This window comes from Chiloscyllium punctatum, chromosome 26, assembly GCF_047496795.1.
Source record: "Chiloscyllium punctatum isolate Juve2018m chromosome 26, sChiPun1.3, whole genome shotgun sequence".
NCBI lineage: Eukaryota > Metazoa > Chordata > Chondrichthyes > Orectolobiformes > Hemiscylliidae > Chiloscyllium > Chiloscyllium punctatum.
The window spans coordinates 59,366,713-59,386,220 of NC_092764.1; the positions used below are offsets into that span (position 1 = coordinate 59,366,713).

General features: G+C 39.7%; 1 protein-coding gene across 2 annotated transcripts in view; it reads right to left on the minus strand.

The window, feature by feature from the left end:
* nup93 (nucleoporin 93) overlaps positions 1-19,508 on the minus strand; it is a 124,960-nt gene that overhangs the window by 29,334 nt on the left and 76,118 nt on the right. The window contains exons 1-2 of one of the 2 annotated variants that reach the window (XM_072547509.1): positions 14,087-14,463; positions 11,923-11,985 (exon numbers count right to left, since the gene is read on the minus strand). Coding sequence is in view for 1 of the 2 variants with exons in the window: in XM_072547508.1 (XP_072403609.1) it covers positions 11,923-11,985 (63 nt within the window). In the remaining variant the exon portion in view is untranslated. Of the gene's footprint in view, positions 1-11,922; positions 11,986-14,086; positions 14,464-19,508 lie in introns of those variants that run through there. The other variant, XM_072547508.1, reaches the window with a different exon arrangement.

Genomic DNA, 19,508 nt, shown 5'->3' on the forward strand with positions numbered 1-19,508 from the left:
CTCACATCATCTCAAAAGATCAACAAAAACTTTAAATGCCTAAGGTATACTATTTAACATTGTCACTAAAATGTCAAAACCCTGGATTTCATATTAAAATCAAAATTTAACTCAAATTAGTTCATAATTTAGCATGGAGATGATTTGTGGCCACATTTCAATCTGATACATAAAACAAACTTTGTCTCTAAATTAGATGAGCCAGACTGCATGTCAATACAGAGAATTATGAACGCAGGCTCTCCAAATGGATTTTATAAAATTATATATTTGCTAAGACAGCAATTAAGTGTGGTTAATGGTTCTGCAGGTGGTGAATGAATTGTTCCATTTAAACTTCAAATTGCTCTGCACATCTTTAAAGATCAATTAGAATTATTAAAAGTAAAATAGTCAACCAACCTTGACACCAAATTGACAATTCAACAGGAATGCCTGATTTTTATTCTTGCACTTCTAACACTATTTTACTGATCAACTTGCTTTCCAACTTGGAGAAAATTAGGTTCAAAGCCTGTTGGAGTTTTTATCAGCATGATGCCACCATATTTCTATGCAAGACTGGTGTTTTTATGAATTGCCCATTATGAATATTCCAATAACTTTAATATTCAATAGCATTGTTACATTTTATTTGTTGTTGCTCTCAAATACTTCGCTATTGACGAAGTTAGTTACCATTACAGACATAACCAATGCAAAACTCTGAAGGACACACATTACAGCCCTGGAAATATTCAACATTTCTGTAGAGGGAGAAACATACAATAGTCTAAACGGTCTCTTTTGTTTTGCTAAGTGTCATTTTCAGAGAGCTGTATGAAGAATGTCCTCTAGTCATCTAATATTTCAGTAGCCATCTCGTTCTTTACTCATCAAGGCTCCACTTTCAATTGTGCAGTCATTGTGGTGAGAGCTCTCACCACTGCTGGCATCTTTCGGTGTTCACATTGTGAGAGCCATTATGAAAACCCAGCTCCACAACATTTAGCCATACCTTCTCCTCCAGACTTCCAAAGAAACCTATGCCAAACACGCTCAGCTTGGAGATAGCCAGCCACTCCGGTAAATGCAGTCTCTACAGTGAAAGAACACCCAGCAATGTCTAAAAAGGATCACTGACTTTCTGTGTTCTCCAAGTGTAAATGCCACCATCCTCTCTGCCGTTTCACATTCATTAAAGCACGGTCACTGCACACACTTCCCATCTAAGGTGAACAGTTTGCTGCTCATAATTGCATGTAGCATCTCCATTTTACAGCTCTCACCTACCTCAGCCACTCTGTTGTACCTCAACACTGGAAATGTTAAAACATTCTCCCCACAGATGCTGTCAGACAGGCGGAGTTTTGCCAGCATTCTCGTTTGTTGCTGCTATACTTCCTACACACTCACTGACGACAACTCATCACCGTTCCTGCTGTTGCATTATCATGAACTACTCTTTCAGCCACTTTCATTTCACTCAATTCCTCATCTCGTCTCAGTCCAGGAGGCAATGCTGCACTACAGAGTGGAGTGTGTAGGCTGGGTGATAGTAGCATCCTCACCCTCCACAAGGAAATCTCTGAAGTGGATCAGGACCACTATTTTCTCTTCCCTTATTCTCTTGCATAGGTAAGTGCCCTCTGTTCTCTTGTGCAGGTGCTAGCACAGCTTCAACCACAAAGAAGCTAGCCCCTTACCCCCATCAGTTTCTCTTCCACCTCAGAGAAAACAGCAACAGATCCCTCTGAGGATATGGCAGCAAGGCTTTCTCCTGCAGCCTCCATTAGTTCAGATACGTTCGACTCGCTGGGGTCCCTGGCCAAGTTGGATTTGGGGGCAGGTTCTGGTGAGCACACCTCTGGCTTGGTCCTACAGCTGGAGGGTTACATTGATGCTGGAGGTCAGGCACTTGCTCAGGTCCAGGCCATCAATGTCCTGTGGCAGTAGCCTTTAATGACTTTGTGCAAGTGTGCAGATAGATTGTCACAGGTACAACAGGCAGGTTTGTTGGAGATATTCTGTAAACTGGACCAATGTCTGGAGGAAGTGGGTACTGCAGATGCTGGAGATTAGAGTCAAGATTAGAGTGGTGGTGGAAAAGCACAGGTCAGGCAAAAGTCCTTTATCAGGAATTTCTGATGAAGGGCTTTTGCCCGAAACGTTGATTTCCCTGCTCCTCAGATGCTGTCTGACCTGCTGTGCTTTTCCAGCACCAGTCTGATCTTGACAACAAAGTCTGGAGGAGTCCACCAATGTTATCAGTACCAAACTGACTGGTACCAACCAGGCAAGCATATATCCTAATATCTCTATCGAGGGTGGTAGCTGCCATGTCAAGTCAGGTCCTGCAGAATGCGTAATGGCTGCCAGAAATGTACAGAGGAACCTTAATTATCCGGCATTCGATTAACCAAATTTCAGATTATCCGAACAAGATCACAAGGTCCCGATGCGTGGCTAGGTTACCTGGCATTTGATTAACTGAATGAAATACTCCCTTCCCCTGTCCTTCAGAAAACTGAGGTTCCTCTCTACACAGAACTGCATTCCATTGCTCTAATCAATGGTACTCAGCATCAACAGAAAATTGAAAGGGGCGACGAGGGACTTCGACCACATTCTAGGTAGCCCTTTATCTTGAGCCAAGGTGATTTCAGCAGACACTAGGACAGAGTAGGAAGCTCACACAGGCCCTTTCCAGAAGCCTTCTCTCAGAACATTCTAGAGGAGTCACATCTCTCCATGTGAACCCTAACTACAAACCCCAATCCCGTAGTCACCAAGGAAACTAAGCCTGCATCTGTACAGAACATTCTCAGAGTGTCCACTAGCCACAAATGCCATGGGGCTGTTCACCCAAACCTTTCATGTCTCCGCCCCAGCTAGATGTAGCAGGATGGCAAGGAGGGGAAAAAAGCCCTCTAAAGACACACAGGCAGGATGGGGATAGTTCTTATCACTAGAAATAAGTATGCAGCTTAGTCACTTTGTGACTGACTGTCATTTTAGCTTAAGGACCTGGTTAACTAGATTCTATATCACAGTTAAACCAGATGATCGCACATCCCATTGAGGATAGAAGTTATAGTGGTAAGATGTTGCTCATCTCTGAACAGCATTCTGGACAGCAGCAGATATTATACATCCAACATCCCACATCCCTTACGTTCACAATACTGCCAAGACCTAGCAATTTTAACAAGGAGACACCAATATCAAAGTTAACTTGAACACCTTGTAATTGGCCCTTGCCTCCAATTGTTGCTTGGTTGGGATTTGGTGGAAGAGTGCATGTTGTCCAGGTCGCATTCTTGTATGCGAGTCCCAATCTCCGCCTTCAAGTCAAGAGTCCCCACCCACCCTTCACGCCAATCTTATATTTGCAGTTGCCACTTCACAGTCATTATCGCCTCCACTTCAGAGTGTAACAACACTAATCCCCACACTTGAATTTCCCTACTTTCTGCTACGAAGCATGGACTTGACCCCTGATAATTCCTCCTGACATGTGTTACCCAAACCAACTGGCCATAGCTTAGCTCTGAGACGTCTCGGAGGGACTGCCCTGACTGACCACTGACTGGTGACTCTAATACTCCCCAGACTGACTGGGCCTGATTCGCAGGTCAGATCATGGCCCAAACTATGGACTAGAAGATACTAGGATCCTGATCAGATCACATTAACAGCAGCAAAACCCCTGGTTGGAGTTCAACTGAGTGTAACCACACCCTCAAATGATCACAGTCCCCATTACTCAATTAAGGACTGCTCCTTTACAACTTTCAGACATGCCCCTTTAGCTGAAGCACATGCAGAGCATTTATTATGGAAGCGGTAGGCACATGTTGTAAGTGTGATATCGATGTAAGACTGTGCCATATAGCAACATGGTCACCCTCTTGACTACTTGGTGATATCAATCACAACAAGGTGGCTGCCTTTCTACCTGTGCTAAGAAGCAAGTTAATGCAGAAATAGTGAGCCTCTAATGTTCTGAATGAAGCAGCAATGTGCTAAAAGATAAGGCAGACATGATGAGAATATCCAAGTGCAGAGTCAATGATTACTAAGAAAGCCAGCTACAATGTGCCCTGTTCAGATGCACAAGATGGCCATGTGTGTGGAGTGGCCTGGCTGGAACTCTGCAAGATGAGTGCCCATGGGCTTCAAAATGCAGTGGTGACATGCTAAAGTGCCTCGAGTTAATCCAAGACAATGATGTAGGAAGGCTGGCGATTTGCTAAGGCCAACTTCTGTGAACAAAGGGTACAGATAGTCAATGGCCATGGAGATACTGCTGAACAGAGCTGAAGATGGAAATCCAGAAGGGCAAGCAGTCAGCTGCATCTCGAAGGTAACCAGTCTGACTTTCCAAGTTGAAAATTACTGCCATCTAGTTTCTCACCAGCACCCTGAGACAACTGCAAATTACATATAAATGAGGTGGGAATGCAGATGAGATACAAATACTTGAAATAAGGAACTTGTCACTAATGAGTGAAATTCTCACCTCGTCGTTAAAACCTGAAGGGAAAAATGAGACTATTATTTGTTTGCTGTTGAGGATTGGCGTTTTCCCAATCTCGGTTCTTCCTGTAGCCCATGCCTTCTAGAGCTGGGGAGACTTGATCAAATGTTTCAAATTAAACATGACTCTCTCCCTCCATCACAAATGATGTCCAGCCCAACTATTATGTATACACCTTTCACTGTGGTGTCACATCGTCTAATACTAACTTTTATTTTTGACTTTTCAAAAGTAAAAATGAGTACCATTGATCACATAACCTTCTGATGGTACTCAAAACAAGGTGAAAATCTGGCTACACTTGGAAGGAAATCAAAGGACAACAATGTTCATCCTTACAATAGGCCATGAACATGCAGAAAATGAGAAGTAGCACTAATCAATATTAACATATCCTTTCAACATCATAGCTGTGTGCATTCAGCTCACAGTATTAGGAAGGGCACTAATTACATTGTGGTGAAAATTACATCATCTGTTAAACTACATAATGGGAGGTTGTTCAAGTTGAATCATTTTCAAAAAAGTCAAACCCTGAAAGACGTGACACGGCGACAGCCAATAATCCCATTTTTGGGAAAGATTGTTTTTTGCAGTTATCAGGGCATGACATCCAATCACAGTTGCACTGCAGACCCACAGCTGCTAAAATTAGGATTGGGACGCTAACAGATTCCAATACAAATAATATTGGCTCAATATTTCAAATAATATAACTCAGGAAGCCTGACTGGAAAGGATTTTTTTTGTAGAACACCAAAATAGAGATACTATTTATGGCATACACAGGCTAGTTGCTGAGTGGGACAGACAGTTCTGCAGACCCATAGCTGGGTCTGCTTAATAGTTTTTTAAAATCAATTGGTTTACAGACGTTATTACACACTGCAGGAGCAGGTGGGACTTGAACCCAGGCTTCCTGATTCAGGTGTATGAACACTACCACTGCACCACAAGAACCCACTGTGTCAGCTTCATATTCCTTTTTTTTCCTCAAAAGATCTGGAAGTATTATCACACAAAACCAAACAACTTCCCACCACCAAAACATTTTTATTTGTTTTTAAATTATTAACCATCACTGATAATCACCCGTGCAGCCAATTAGAAGTTTACAGAACCACAACAACGAACACCCGAGCTACAAATCTTCTACCAAACTTTTATCCCTCTTAGTGCCCACCTTGCTGTAAAGACATCAAGAACACTAATAGATATTGCATGCTCGCTCTCCAGGGACACCCATGTATAAACATAACTGCAAAACAGGAGCATCACTGGGTCTGCTTTTTTTAAAGCAATGTTTCTAATCAATCTGTTCACAAATGTTATTACAGGTGGAACTTGAACCCAGGCCTCCTGACTCAAAAGGTAGGGAGACTACCATTGTACCACAAAGGATTCAAGTAACAAGTTATAGCAGGCCTGCTGCCAAGGGGAACTCACTAACAAGCTCCAGAAGGACATTAATTAGTGACCCTCCGTATAGGAATCATCATGACCCTCTTGTGGCATGGTATCATCCCTATCCCTGGACTGGGAGGCCCATGTTCAGGTCCCACCTGCCCAAGTGTTCAAGAGTATCTTTGATAAGTTGATTAGAAAAACAGGTTAAATTAAAACTATCAGGGTTATCACAAAGATTTCCATTGGAATCAAATCTGAAGACTGGTTAGCTAATTCAAGCACTTACAAAGCAGTGAGCTCCAGCTCTTTATGAATGAGAAACAATGATCACAATATTGGAGATCAGATTCATAAGAGTACCTTTGAAACTGTTCCCAAGCACATGAACTCTGAAAGCATTCAGCCAATCACAGGGCACCCCAAATCTTCTTAAAACTTCAAGTCAACTGCATTAATTGCCTCTTGGATTGTCATACAATTTTCACCTGCCAGATACTGGACTTTCATTCAACTATTTCAAAACCTCATCACAGAATCCCTATCGGATTTAAACAGGCCATTTGGCCCAATATGTCCACACCGACCCTCCGAAGAGTATCCCACCCAATCCCCGACCTATTACGCTACATTTCCCCTGGCCTACGCACATTCCTGAACACTATGGGCAATTTAGCATGGCCAATTCACCCAACCATCACATCTTTGGACTGTGGGAGGAAACCGGAGCACCCGGAGAAAACCCATGCAGACACGGGGAGAAGGTGCAAACTCCACACAGACAGTCGCCTGAGGCTGGAATCGAACCCGAGTCCCTAGCACTGTGAGGCAGCAGTGCTAACCACTGAGCCACCGTATCGACCTGATGGTATTCCAAAGAAAGATCACCGGCCTGAACCATGAACTCTATTGCCCTCACTGCAGTTACTGCCAACTCATGGTAATTACATTTTCTGTTTTTATTGGTGAAATCATGGTGAATAAAAGCTTTTCTTTTACATCTTGTGCAGCATGGCAAAAATATATTCCTTTCTGTTTTAACTTCCACTCCAATATCCATCGGTCTCCAGTTATCTATTAAAGACATAAAACGGTGATACTCTATGCATCTTCTACTGGAAGATGAGATTTACGATGTGCAGCTTCAGGAAATCTAACATCAGTCTACAGTTGAGCACTGCCATCACGGATCTACTGAAAAATGATTTATTTCAACTTCATGAAGGAACAATGCAGCCCATTGGGTGTCCTTTATTCTCAAATTTTATACAGCACAAATTTATTGTTCAGCAAAAGTGCTGAATCTGAAATGGTAATAAAGACAGATTACAGATCAATGGTATAGAGTTACTACACGAAGGATATAACACCCACTAAAGCTCTGGTTAATTAATCTGATATTTTATTGCTTATCCATTCACGCATGCTCATAAGCTGCTTAAAAATAAACAATATTCCATTTAATTGAAATAAATAAAACCCACTTTTAATCCATTGTATCATCACAACCCATCAACATTTGTTGAGACAATATTAAAAAATCCCCATTTGTTAGAACAGGACTTTTTGTTGAGGGATGATTCCACGAGTGGTGAAGGGATGAAGCCATTTGTCAGGTGAAGGTCGTGACTGTCAGTGTTAGTATTTAGAAGGACATGTTAACATAGAGGGATTAGTTAAGTACCTTTGATCTAAACTTTCAAAAAAGAATTTAAAGTCATTGCCTAGATACTTATGTGGGTATTTTTTAAAAAAATAATTATATGTAATAACATTAGAAGATTAGCAGGAGGAGGCTTGGACCATTCGGTCCTTTAAGCTCACTCCACCATTCAATAAAATGACAGCTGATCTGAACATGATTTAAACATCCACTTTTACATTTTTCCCCATACCCCTGGACTCCACTGTAAATTAAATATCTATCCAATTCAACCTTGAACATATTGAAGGTTCCACTGTTCACTGGGGAAGAGAATTCCAAGCACCAAATCCACAAGGAAAACCTTCTCATCTCAGCATTAAATGGATGACCTAGTTCTAGACTTTTCTGAAAAAAAATGCTCTCAGCATTTAGCCTGTCAAGCCTCCTCAGAATTTTGTGTTTCATGATGATGATCTTTCATTCTTCTAAACTCCAACAGGTATAGGATCAACCTGTTCAACCTAATGAACCTTTTCTGAACTGATTTCAATGCAATTATACATGTCAGAAGTAAGGAGACTAAAGATGCCCATGATAGTCTAGAGTTCAGTCTCATCAATGCCCTTTATAGGTATTGAAGGACTTCCAGACTTTTATATTCCATTTCCTCCTAATGAAGACCAACATCGCATTAATGACTCACCGACATGCTGACTTTTTGAGATTCACGTTCAAGGACACCCATAACGAGAGAACACTGTGATAGTCTCCAGTTAAATAATATCCTACTTTCTTATTCTTCCTGCCAAAAAGTGAATAACTAACCACATTTACCCACATTATATGGCATCTGGCAATTTTTTTCCCATTCACTTAACCTATCTATATCTCTTTGCAGGCTCTTTATAAGCTCGCAATGAGGACTGCTGCATATCTTTGTACCATTAGCAAATATGGTTAGAATACAATCAGGTTCCTTTATCCAAGTCATTAATGGAGATCAAATAGTTGATTCCCAGCATGGACACTTTGGCTCATCATTAGTAACAGCTTGCCTTCCTCAAAGTAACCCATTTACCCCAATTTCATGTACTAAAGCAAATTCTGCAGATTTCAGAAATCTGAACAAACATGGAGAATGCTGAGAATCTCAACAGGTCTGCAGCATCTGGGTAAAGTACAACTATTCTTACATTAACCGGACTTAAAACTATAACAATTTTTCAACACAGATACTGCCAGATCTGCTGATTTTCTCCAGCATGCTCTAAGTTTACCTTAATTGCTTCCTGTATGCTAGTGAGTCCTCCATCTAGAGTAACATATCACCCACAACATGCTGAGCTCAATGTATGCTGTAACTCTTTATGTGGAACCTTACCAAATTACTTTTGCAAAACAAAATGCACAACAGTTACTGGCTGCTGTATCCAGCCTGCACATTACATCCTCAAAGAATCGCAACAAACTTGTCAAACAATTACCCCTTCATAAAATGTGTTGCCTCTGATTAGATTATGATCTTCCAAATGTCGTGTTACTACCTCTTTAATAATGGATGCCAGTATTTCCCCAATCATATATGTTAAGCTAATATAAATGTTAAAGTAGCATAAAATGCATATGTAATATAAGACAGGGATATCATGCTAAAACTATAGAAGACATTAGTTAGATCACAGCTAGAATATTGTCAACAGTTCTGGTTTCTTTATCTAAGGGAAGATACACTAGTATTGGAGATAATTCAGGAGAGGTTCACTGGGTTGACCTGGGCATGGAGGAATTTTCTTACGAGTTGAGATGGAGTAAGTCGGGCCTGTACTCGTTGGACTTTAGAAGAATTGACAGGGATGAAACAGAAGAGTTGTTTCCCCTTTGGGAGAATCTAGGGCCACAGGGCATAATTTCAGAATAAGGGACTGCCCGTTTAAAACAGAGACAAGGGGGATTTTTTTCTCTCAAACAGTAGTGAATCGGCATAATTATTCGCTGCAGAATTCGGCAGAGGCTGCATATTCAAGATGGAGGTTGATTCCTTTACTGATTAAAAATCTAAAAATCAGGAAAGTGGAGTTGACTGTTTTATGGAAAGCCAATTCTATGATCTCGGCCAGCATAATTTCAATGAACGTGCACTGTTGGTTGACTGAGCATTATTTCTTATTCTAATTTTGTGCCAAGTAAAGAGGCTGCATTTATAGAAGGTCTCAACAGTGGCTGATGTCAAGCCAACTGACAGGGTTTCTCCTCCACCCTGCTTTACTTTGGTTTTTTAAAAAATTGTGTATAGCTCAGCGAGGGCTCCTGCTTGTTCAAGCAGCTAAGGTGTTGTCGATCAGTCTCAGCAGCACCCACCTCTCCCCATAGGGCTGCTGAGGTCACAAATCAGCTGATCCTCTAATTAGACTGCCAGCAATGGGAGCTCACCCAGAGTCTTTAATAGGACCATAAGCACAAACATGGTGCTGGCCAGTCAGGAGGCTGTGGCTTGGATGATGATTACACTGATCTTGCTGGTGTCTGGCATGGGTTTGGAATACCCTTTTGGTCATGACTTCAAGGTCCCAATGTCCAAGGAAAGATGCAATATTGGTAAGAAACACAAAATTGTTGTGTTCTACTAAGAGAGTGCTGACAAAATAAATGAGACAAATTGAAAAAGGTCAAACAGGTTTTTATTAAAAATACATCTTAAATTTTTAGCATCTTTGACACTGAACCTAGTCATGGCAGCAAGAGTTCTGCAACTGACTTGAAAATGTTTAAAGACCGGGAATGAGAAAGACTTCAAGGCAAGTCAACAGCTTTTAGCTCTCTGGCGACCCCTGCTGGAAAGTACACTTGCGTGGATTCATGAAATAAGGAAACACTGGGCTTAGTTACGATGCCACTCAGCGGATCAATATTTTCTCTGCACACAAGAATGACAACTTGACTCAGCTTTCAAAAGGCTAACAAGTGCCAGTCAAAGCATGCCAGCAAGAGTAAGACAACTGTTGGAGAGGAAGGATCAGAAACATTCTGCTTTAACACAGCCATGCCAGTAACAAATGACGCCATTAAAAGATATTTCAAGTCCTGTGTCTGTAATTTGGAAAATGAAAATATCAAACAACAAAATTCAGCTAAATCTGATTTCATTGAATTATTAAATGTTTAAAAATCAGCGAAGTTCACTAAACTTTGTGAAATTTAAATATTAAGTAATTTTATTAACAGAGACTGAACTGAAGTGTTAAAGAATGTGGCAATATTCACTTTCAAACATTGCCACGTTCCAACCTGTTGTCTCTTTCATACACTGTATTACAAGTGGTTTTGAATATGTATTAAATTTAGTGAAAGGAAACAGAATTCATCCCTTAAATGAAGATGTCTAGGCCTTTGGCCCAATCAACTTCAACAACAACGATGTTGCCTGAATGGAGCATTTCATCTATGAACAGCCTGATCAGCTTGGGTTGTTTTCTTTAAAGTAGTGATTGGAGGTGTATAAAATTATAGACAAGGTGGAGCTGTTCCCCTTAGTTGAAGGCTCAAGAGAAAGGAGGCATACTTTTAAAAGTGTAAGGAAGTAAGTTTAAAGGGGAGATGTGGAAAATTAGTTACACCCAGAGGGGTGGGTAGGGGTCTAGAATGCACTGTGTGACAGAGCCATTGAGGCAGGAAACCTCAAATCTTTAGAAAGTACTGGATGAACACAAAGTAACTTAACGGTCGAGGTCTAGTGCAGGAACGTGACGTACATAGATTCAACTGAAGGGCCTCTTCTCTACTTTATGATTTTATGAACAGTATAATTGTGTTGAATTAACAATTTACAATGCAGCAAGGACTTCATTTGCCAGCTCAAGTACAATATGGTGAGCCACCTAGAGACTTTGTACAGAACTGAATGCTGCTGCCATAGACTAGACCGTGAGCTCATGCGCCACCAACCACAGACACTCAAATCTTCAATCCTGCTGCTGTAATAGGATGTATCCATTATCATTCTACCAACACTGCCATTGTGTACAGTTTTAGATCTTCAAAATGGTTGCACACTGCACAACACAAGAATATAGCTCAGTTTGCAAAAATAAAAGGACCAAATCTTTTGATTCAAAAGTAAACCAAAATCAAGTTTATTTTGACATTACTATGAAAGATATTCAAGCTTAATCTTTTGAATGTAAGCCAAAACATTGTTATTTTATCAGAAGCCGAGAATAATTGAAAACATACATGGCACATATGTAGCCTCAAATTGTTTTGTTTTGACAGGTTGATCAATTCCAACAAAGTAGCATTTTGCAGTCTGATCGCCTTAATATACAGTATTAAAATGTTATAGCCAAATTTCACTTACCCTCTTCCTGGACTCTTCAATGGCTGACAGCAGTGCATTATCACGCTCATTCTTCAGAAAACCCTAGAGGGTAAAGAAAGTCACATCAATGCCAGCGCTTGAAATGCTGTCACACTAGGTTTCACCACGGTATGAACTAACAGCACATTACTGCACAGTCTGCATAATTAGTAAATCCAGAGAAAGGTCTTAAAAAATCCATAGCATATTATCAACCTGCTGAAAGCAGTTATCCACAAACGCCTTGAACAATCTATTTCGTACACATTCTGCATAACGATGAAAAATTTAAAATTATATTCTGCTAAATCATTATTATTTGATAATGTAGCCCAATAGGAATGCTGAAATACCTTAAGAATTTAATCAGGGGTGCTTACCATTAAATTTATATCACAGAGTTGTGAATTCGGTCTATTTAGACAACATATTCTGATCAATCACTTCATACTTGTAACAAAGTCATTCTGGCATGCACAAAATATTATTATGGAAAAATGAGGAGAAATGGCAGTTTCCCACAGCCCCTCTCTCTCTCTCTCTCGCTCTCTCTCTGCAGGCATCTCCTTAACCTGCATGAAAATATACTGTCAATGACAAGCGAAAAATAATTCTAATTAAATCTATCTTCTTCTTTGTCGTTTTTCACCCCGAAACTGTGCAGGGTGTCTTCATTCACTGCCCCCATTTCTTTGCAGCATGTGCTCAATGGTGCAGCAATCATTCAAAAGACCCCACCCCATCTCAGAAGTCTGTTGGACAATGACTTATGGCTTTGAATAGCAATTATAAAGGATAATGCTGCAAAATTATGGGATTTAAATTTACTGAAGGAAATGGTCATTTAAAATCACCACTTCTTCCATTTCAAAATATTAAGCATCAGATAAAATAACTTTAGTGCTTCATATCTATCAGTTTTGTACATTTCTAGGAAAATTGCAATGTGGAAATGCAAAAAAAACAGTATTGGGTTAATAATTAATATATTTGCATGTTCTCAAAAAAAAATTTATCCACTCTAGTTCTTCCTTCATACAGAGGTAGTTTTTCTTTCTTAATCTTCCTAATATACTGGAAGCAAGAATGGAGAAATGGGTTCAAACTGCAAACAGGCAATATATGACGCAGTTACTTGACACACCCATGTCTTCAGAGTCAAGTCCTTTGAAACAATGGATAATTAGAATATGTTTGAATGGATACATTTTAAAACAAAAGGGAAGAGTGCAGACAAGACACAGAAGACAGTCACAATGCACAATCATATGTAGGCAAATAAAAGTTAATTACAAGCTTTAAATGACCATTTTACAAGCCCATATGCTAACAGTAATATTTTGTAATTCACATTTATAACCAAGTAAATGGAGAACAAATTCAATTCAATTATTTCTTGCAGATGACTAAATGACACCAAGATTAATCAACTCTAACTTATTGTCCATTTGATTATAACAAAAAATTGCCAAACATTTGCATTGCATTTTTCTAAATTATAAAAACATCTGAAACAGTTCAAACCTTGCATATTGTAACTCAATAATTAAAGTGAGATGATGCATTTCACACAGCTATTTCTTTGCAGAGTGCTGTTAAAATTAGAATTTTCACTGATGAACTTAAGCTTAGGCAAATTTAAGAAACATCTTCCCGTTAGCTTTCCTAATTTACTAAACTGGGGAAAATAGTTCAGTACTAAAAATAAGAAACAAGCGACCACAGAGGAGAGCAAATTCAGCATTAGCAGTCTGAGCCTTCAGTACAGTTTACTTATGTCCATTGGGGAAGACTGAGAAAGAGGGGGAAAGTGAACAGATCACTTGAAGTGTATTCGGGAGCAGGATTAACACGACTGGTCCAGCATCCATACAGCTGCCATTTCCAGTTGTGAACAAGGTCGGACAAAGAATTGCTTTTAAAAGCACCCAAAAGAATATGTCCCAGTGTTAAGCAGTTTAAAAATACATAATTCAATCAGCCCATTATACTTATTAGTGAGTAAACTTCACGAAACAGAACAATTGAAAATGGAAACTGATAAGCATACACATTACGAAGCTTGCGAATTCAGGCGCAGCATGACCCCACCCTAAATTAGCCATACATTGGTTCTTAGATGGTCAGAGCATAACTAAATACATTCAAAAATCAATTTCCTTACCTGGAGGATGAGACCGCTGTTAACATATATAAAGAAAAGGAATGTAAATGGGTTCAATGGATGCACCTGATGGAGTTTGTTCGCTCAGATATACTGCAATGCTCTACTTAATAATATATCTAAAGTACTCAAGGTTTTCTGGGGTGCTTCATACTCCAGATCAATTTCTGATGCTGTATAACATATATCTCATTGCTGTAAGATTCCCTTGTACAGCAAAAACAGCAGAAAGATTCTTAGAACTGTTGATACAGTCAACAGTCCAGGAGCATAAATAACAAGCAGCTCAGTGTCTAGGGAACTGAAAATCAGCTGAGTCTATTTCAGGAGTGCATGCACCGCAGTTCACCCATTCCACAGCACTGAAAAACATGCATTCTATAACCATCCAAGCAGTCTGAAGCTGGCTGCTCTGATGTGTGCTACGATTTTAGGGTTACACTGGGTTTTTTTTATTGTTAAAGGACTGTACCATATCAATTTGATGTTGGGGGGGGTGGGGGGAAGAGGAGAGAGAGAGAGAGAGAGAGAGAGAGAGAGAATGTGGTGCGGGGGGGGGGCGGGATGGAAAGAGGAGATGGAAAGATGATTCAAGCTTTTTCCCTCCTTTGGCCCACTGCAATTTATGCTAATGGGAATTTTTGATGACTTCCGACATCCTGCCTTGAAATCAGGCTAATAATCCTTTTAGCTGTCATGTTTTGTTAATGAGGTAAATGCGGCTGCAAAAATGAAGCAACACTGGGAGCTGCGCAATTTAATCACAGATGTGAAGCTATTTTCTTAAGCTAGCGTCCTTTATTAGCATATGTCATGAAGCATGGAGAGGAAATGTAGTGTTTTCTCCCTTCCCTTATCCAGTGGGAAGACTTACCAGCTTCCGCCATTTAAACAAGCAATATCACAAAAGTGTCGTTTCTAACTGCTAAGTGCAGATGAGAATCGCAGCAGAATTAATAGTCACTGCCCAAGTATGATACAGAGCACATTAATATGTTGTCATATGAGAACTTGATTGTAATTTCTTGCTAAAAAAATAAATCAGCAGGGCACGCCACATTAAAATAACTGCACATTCTTGTGTTCGGTCTGCAATGATATTCTTTCTAATACTGCGGATATTGCAAAAATTAACCTTTATCATCAATGATAGATGACTGTACATTATTACACCAGATGCCTCAAGATAAACACAGTTATGTCAACATTTAAATTAGGAATCAAAATTAAATATAAACTAAATCGGTAGTTTTATTTAGTGTAGATGCACATTACTTAGTATAACAAAAGGATCGCAGAGTACAGTCAAATTGCAGGTTGTCAATAGCCTAAATAGTGTCAATCAGGCTATTAAATGCTAATAAGAGTTTTTCAGGTCAAATGTGATATTTATGCTGAATCAGTTCGGGTTTAGCCAATAAAGCTGCAATTTTCCCAGTTACCCATTACTGGAATATTTCTATATAATGGTATTGTGGAAAGGTAAATAATGTCTTACATATCAAATGGAGGGTTGCATCTGGATCCAAAGCTATAGTGTCAAGATGCAAATTAAGAGCTAGTCTCAAATGACCAAAATTAGGCCAGGTTATTTGACACAAATCATGCAATGGCACTGTCAAATTGCAGAGAGCTGCAGAAACTTCTAGAGACAGCAGCACTCATTCAATTAAATCAAAATGAAGCAACTATCTACTGTACAGAGCTGGTAGAAGTTTTTTTTTAAGGTTGAAATTTACAATATTTATTTTAACCACTTAACTACTTCCTAGGTGAATGTCATGTTTTTTTAAAATTTGTGGAAAATGATACAACTCTTTTTGGTGTAAAATGTATTAACAATAATCTATTTTGATTTCCAGAAATTGGTGCAACTTAAAAGTGTCCTGTAATTTGTGTGTACTTTCTCATTCTCCATTAATTTACAACAGCCAAACTAATTTTATTGATTAAATTATACTGTGAATCTTGCTGTGCAATTATTATGCAACGTCAGCAGTTTCTCAACTATGAAACCAGCAGCAAAGCCAGAATAATAGGTTTACTTTCCTAAAGACAGATTCAGAGTAAAAACTCAACAGGATTGGTTTCCAGGAGCATTAGGCACCAATTTAATATTAGGGTTCAGTTGCCAATGAATAGCACTTGCTTTCAGAATTAATGAAGTCATCTGAACCTTTGGTTTAAAATACAGCTTCACTATTTAATCCTCAGCAGCCAGAGCATGCAGTTCTCATTGTGCTTTGCTAAAGACACAAAAATTCCTTTCATCCAAATCAACAGGCCAATTTGGAAGACTAGACTAACAGAATTTCTGCAAATAATCACAACTGTTCTAACATCATACCCACCTTCTCAGTCTGTACAATCTCAAAATCAAATACTTATATTAGGGTATCATTCAGCTGTTTATGAATTCACAATACATCAGAAATATATTCACAAATATGAAAGCCCGTTTTATCCCCAAAAGAAAAGTTAAGCTGAAATTAGCTTCAATTTTAAACATATGCCATTCCGAAACATTCTATATTCTCAAACTCCAGAAAAATGCAACTTTAGAACCTGCATAGGAACCAGCAAATCTAACATTTATAGCGTTGGGATGATTGGAGAGATGGAGGCGCATAAGAGACTGGGTGATGCCAGCTAACATAGTGCTTCTTTAGCTTTTAAAAAGTGTGATTTGTACCTCATCAACTCTAATGAAATATATCTTCTCACAGAAAATTGCCTATAGTTCTTCTTCACTTCTTCACGAGATGGTGTTGTGCAAGAGTTGTCACACCAACATAGTAGATGGTCCACTGCAGTTCTCTAGGACAGCCTCAGTAATCTTCACCTATTAGTACTCAGTAATGACACTGGGCATCCAAAAAAAACTAATAATGGAGGTCAGGGGCCCCTCATCTCAAATGGCAAAAAAACCTCATCAGTATCCCAATCAGATTCAGAGGTCAGTAGTAAGAGTAAAACTTTTCTGGTAAAGCTGCTTTTCAGGTTACAATTTCAATGGTGATGAGGATTAGTATTAATTTTACAGTCTGTAAGAGAAGAGTAACCCTGCCCTCCATTCTAACAACTAGCCAAAGCAATCCTGAGTTTAAAGGAGGTGGGTGCACAGTGTGATCTAGGTTTCTGTGCTGTCCTGTCAACCCGATAACCTAGCAAAGAGAAGCGTGCGGAAATGACTAACCTGGGCAATTTCATACTCCTATTACACATGGACCAGCACAAGGCAGGAGACATTAAAATAATGTATTAAAAAAGCTAGGCTCAACAAGTTACTTGAAGGGACACCAATTCAAAAAGTCTGGCTTCAAGGAGGCAAGAATTTGTTTCTTCTTTGCCCTCTCTACTACTCAGTTCTGACAGCGTTTGGAAACTGAATAATAAGTATTTAGGCTCAATTCAATAGAGTTTTGAAGGTAAGACAAAGAACATTAGAATGCGTTCAAAAACCATTGCATCTCTTTGAAATTAAAGGAAGCTTATTAAATTTAAGAAAGTATGTATAATATACTAAAGTTGACTGTCATCGGTTTATTCCTGTTTCTATCTTCAATGCCAATGACACAGCAACTTTTGTCATGCTGCAATCGAGCAACTACATGCTCCAGCTCAAAGTGAGCTTGTCTGCACATCCACATCAGCAACTAATGAATCTGACCTGGCAGCAGCTTGAGGCTACTATTAAGTTATTAGTGTTAATGTAAATCCTCCCCATCCCCCAACCCAACCCAACCACTCCAACTCAATTTTCTCCATATACTGTGGGTAATACTATCCTTCCGGCTTTTTCTACCATCTCCGATGCATCATCTGCCTCTTTCCCTATTAGCAAGGCTTTTTTTTCATCCCTAGTGGTTTATTAAAGGCTCGAGGGCGAGGTCGATGCAGCCACTGTGTGTGTGACCTGCTGAACGTCTTTTCACTATTATAAATCCCACAATCATACCAAATGATCTAAGGTAGTTTACTTAAGAAACAGAAAAAAGGCCGACATCCCATTTGCAATCTACTCTGGAGAAGCAGCCCATTACAAACATCAGCAACCACACCATATCCAGTTACAATTTCCCTTGCTGTTTTTGAAATTCGGTCAAGAGGAGACTGCTGTTGGCAAATGGCTGAAGACGCCATATAAAGTCAAAACTCATATCTAAACAACAACCGCCATCTTGTTGATTAGGCAGACCAGAATAAGGTGTACAGCAGTGCAACACTGGAGTTTCAGCAAAAGACTTCTATACCTTTAAAATTAATGAGCATGAGCAAAGACTTGCACTAAACCTGGAATCAGATGGTTTGTTTTTGGAAGGAACTATTGTATAGAAACCAAAATCACACAAATATATGGAAGAACATGTTGAAGGTTTTGACCAGAGGCAGCCTTGGTGATGTCTGGATTTATTCATGAAATTCTCTCATCCATCTCTGCTCCACTACTCGTGCGCCTCAAGTTCCTGATAAACTGATATTAGGAAACATTTTGAGCGCTGCAACTGAATCACAAAAGGTAACATGCATGTGAAGCAATCAGGAAAAAAAGAAGGCATGTTATGCTCCTTTCACTGTGACGATGCACACTACAAACAAACAATCTACCGAGATGCAATGCCTTCAAGGTGCATCTTTGCTGAAGATTGCAAAACACCAATCCATGAGAGGCAGGTTCCGTTAGAAGGAAAACTACCAAGTGGGATTGTAGATTTGCTAATGCCAAAAACAGCACTGTTCCCAAATGCTGTAGCAACAGGTAGTAGTGAATGGCAGCCCACAAGAGGGCCTGTGACACCCAGGAGTGATGGTTGAAACATAGAAACTTACAATGTAGGTGCAGGAATAGGCCATTCCATCCTTTGAGCCTGCACTACCATTCAATATGATCATGGCTGATTTATGCAATCTCACAACCAAACCCCACAGCAATCATCCAAATTCCAGCAAATACAAACCCTGTTGATCCAGTCTTTCCTCATATGTCAGTCCTGCCATCCCAGGAATCTGTCTCTCAATAGCATGAATGCTCTTCCTCAGACTAGGAGACGAAAACTGCACACAATACTCAAGGTGTGGCCTCATCAAGTCCCTGTACAACTGCTGCAAGACATGCTTACTTGGATACTCAAATCCGCTTGCTATGAAGGAGAGCATACCATTGGTTTTCCTCGCTGCCTGCTGCACCTGCATGCCAACCTTCAGTAACTGTTCCACCGTGAAACCCAGGTCTCGTTGTACCTCACCTTTTCCTAAACTGCCATCATTCAGATAATAATCTGCCTTCCTGTTTTTGTGACCAAAGTGGATAACCTCACATTTATCCATGTTATATTGAAGTTGAGGTTCTTCATGTCATACTGGCAAGGATCCTTGAAGGCTCGAGCTTTGAGTGCCCCATTGGTAGTCCAGCTCAGACTAT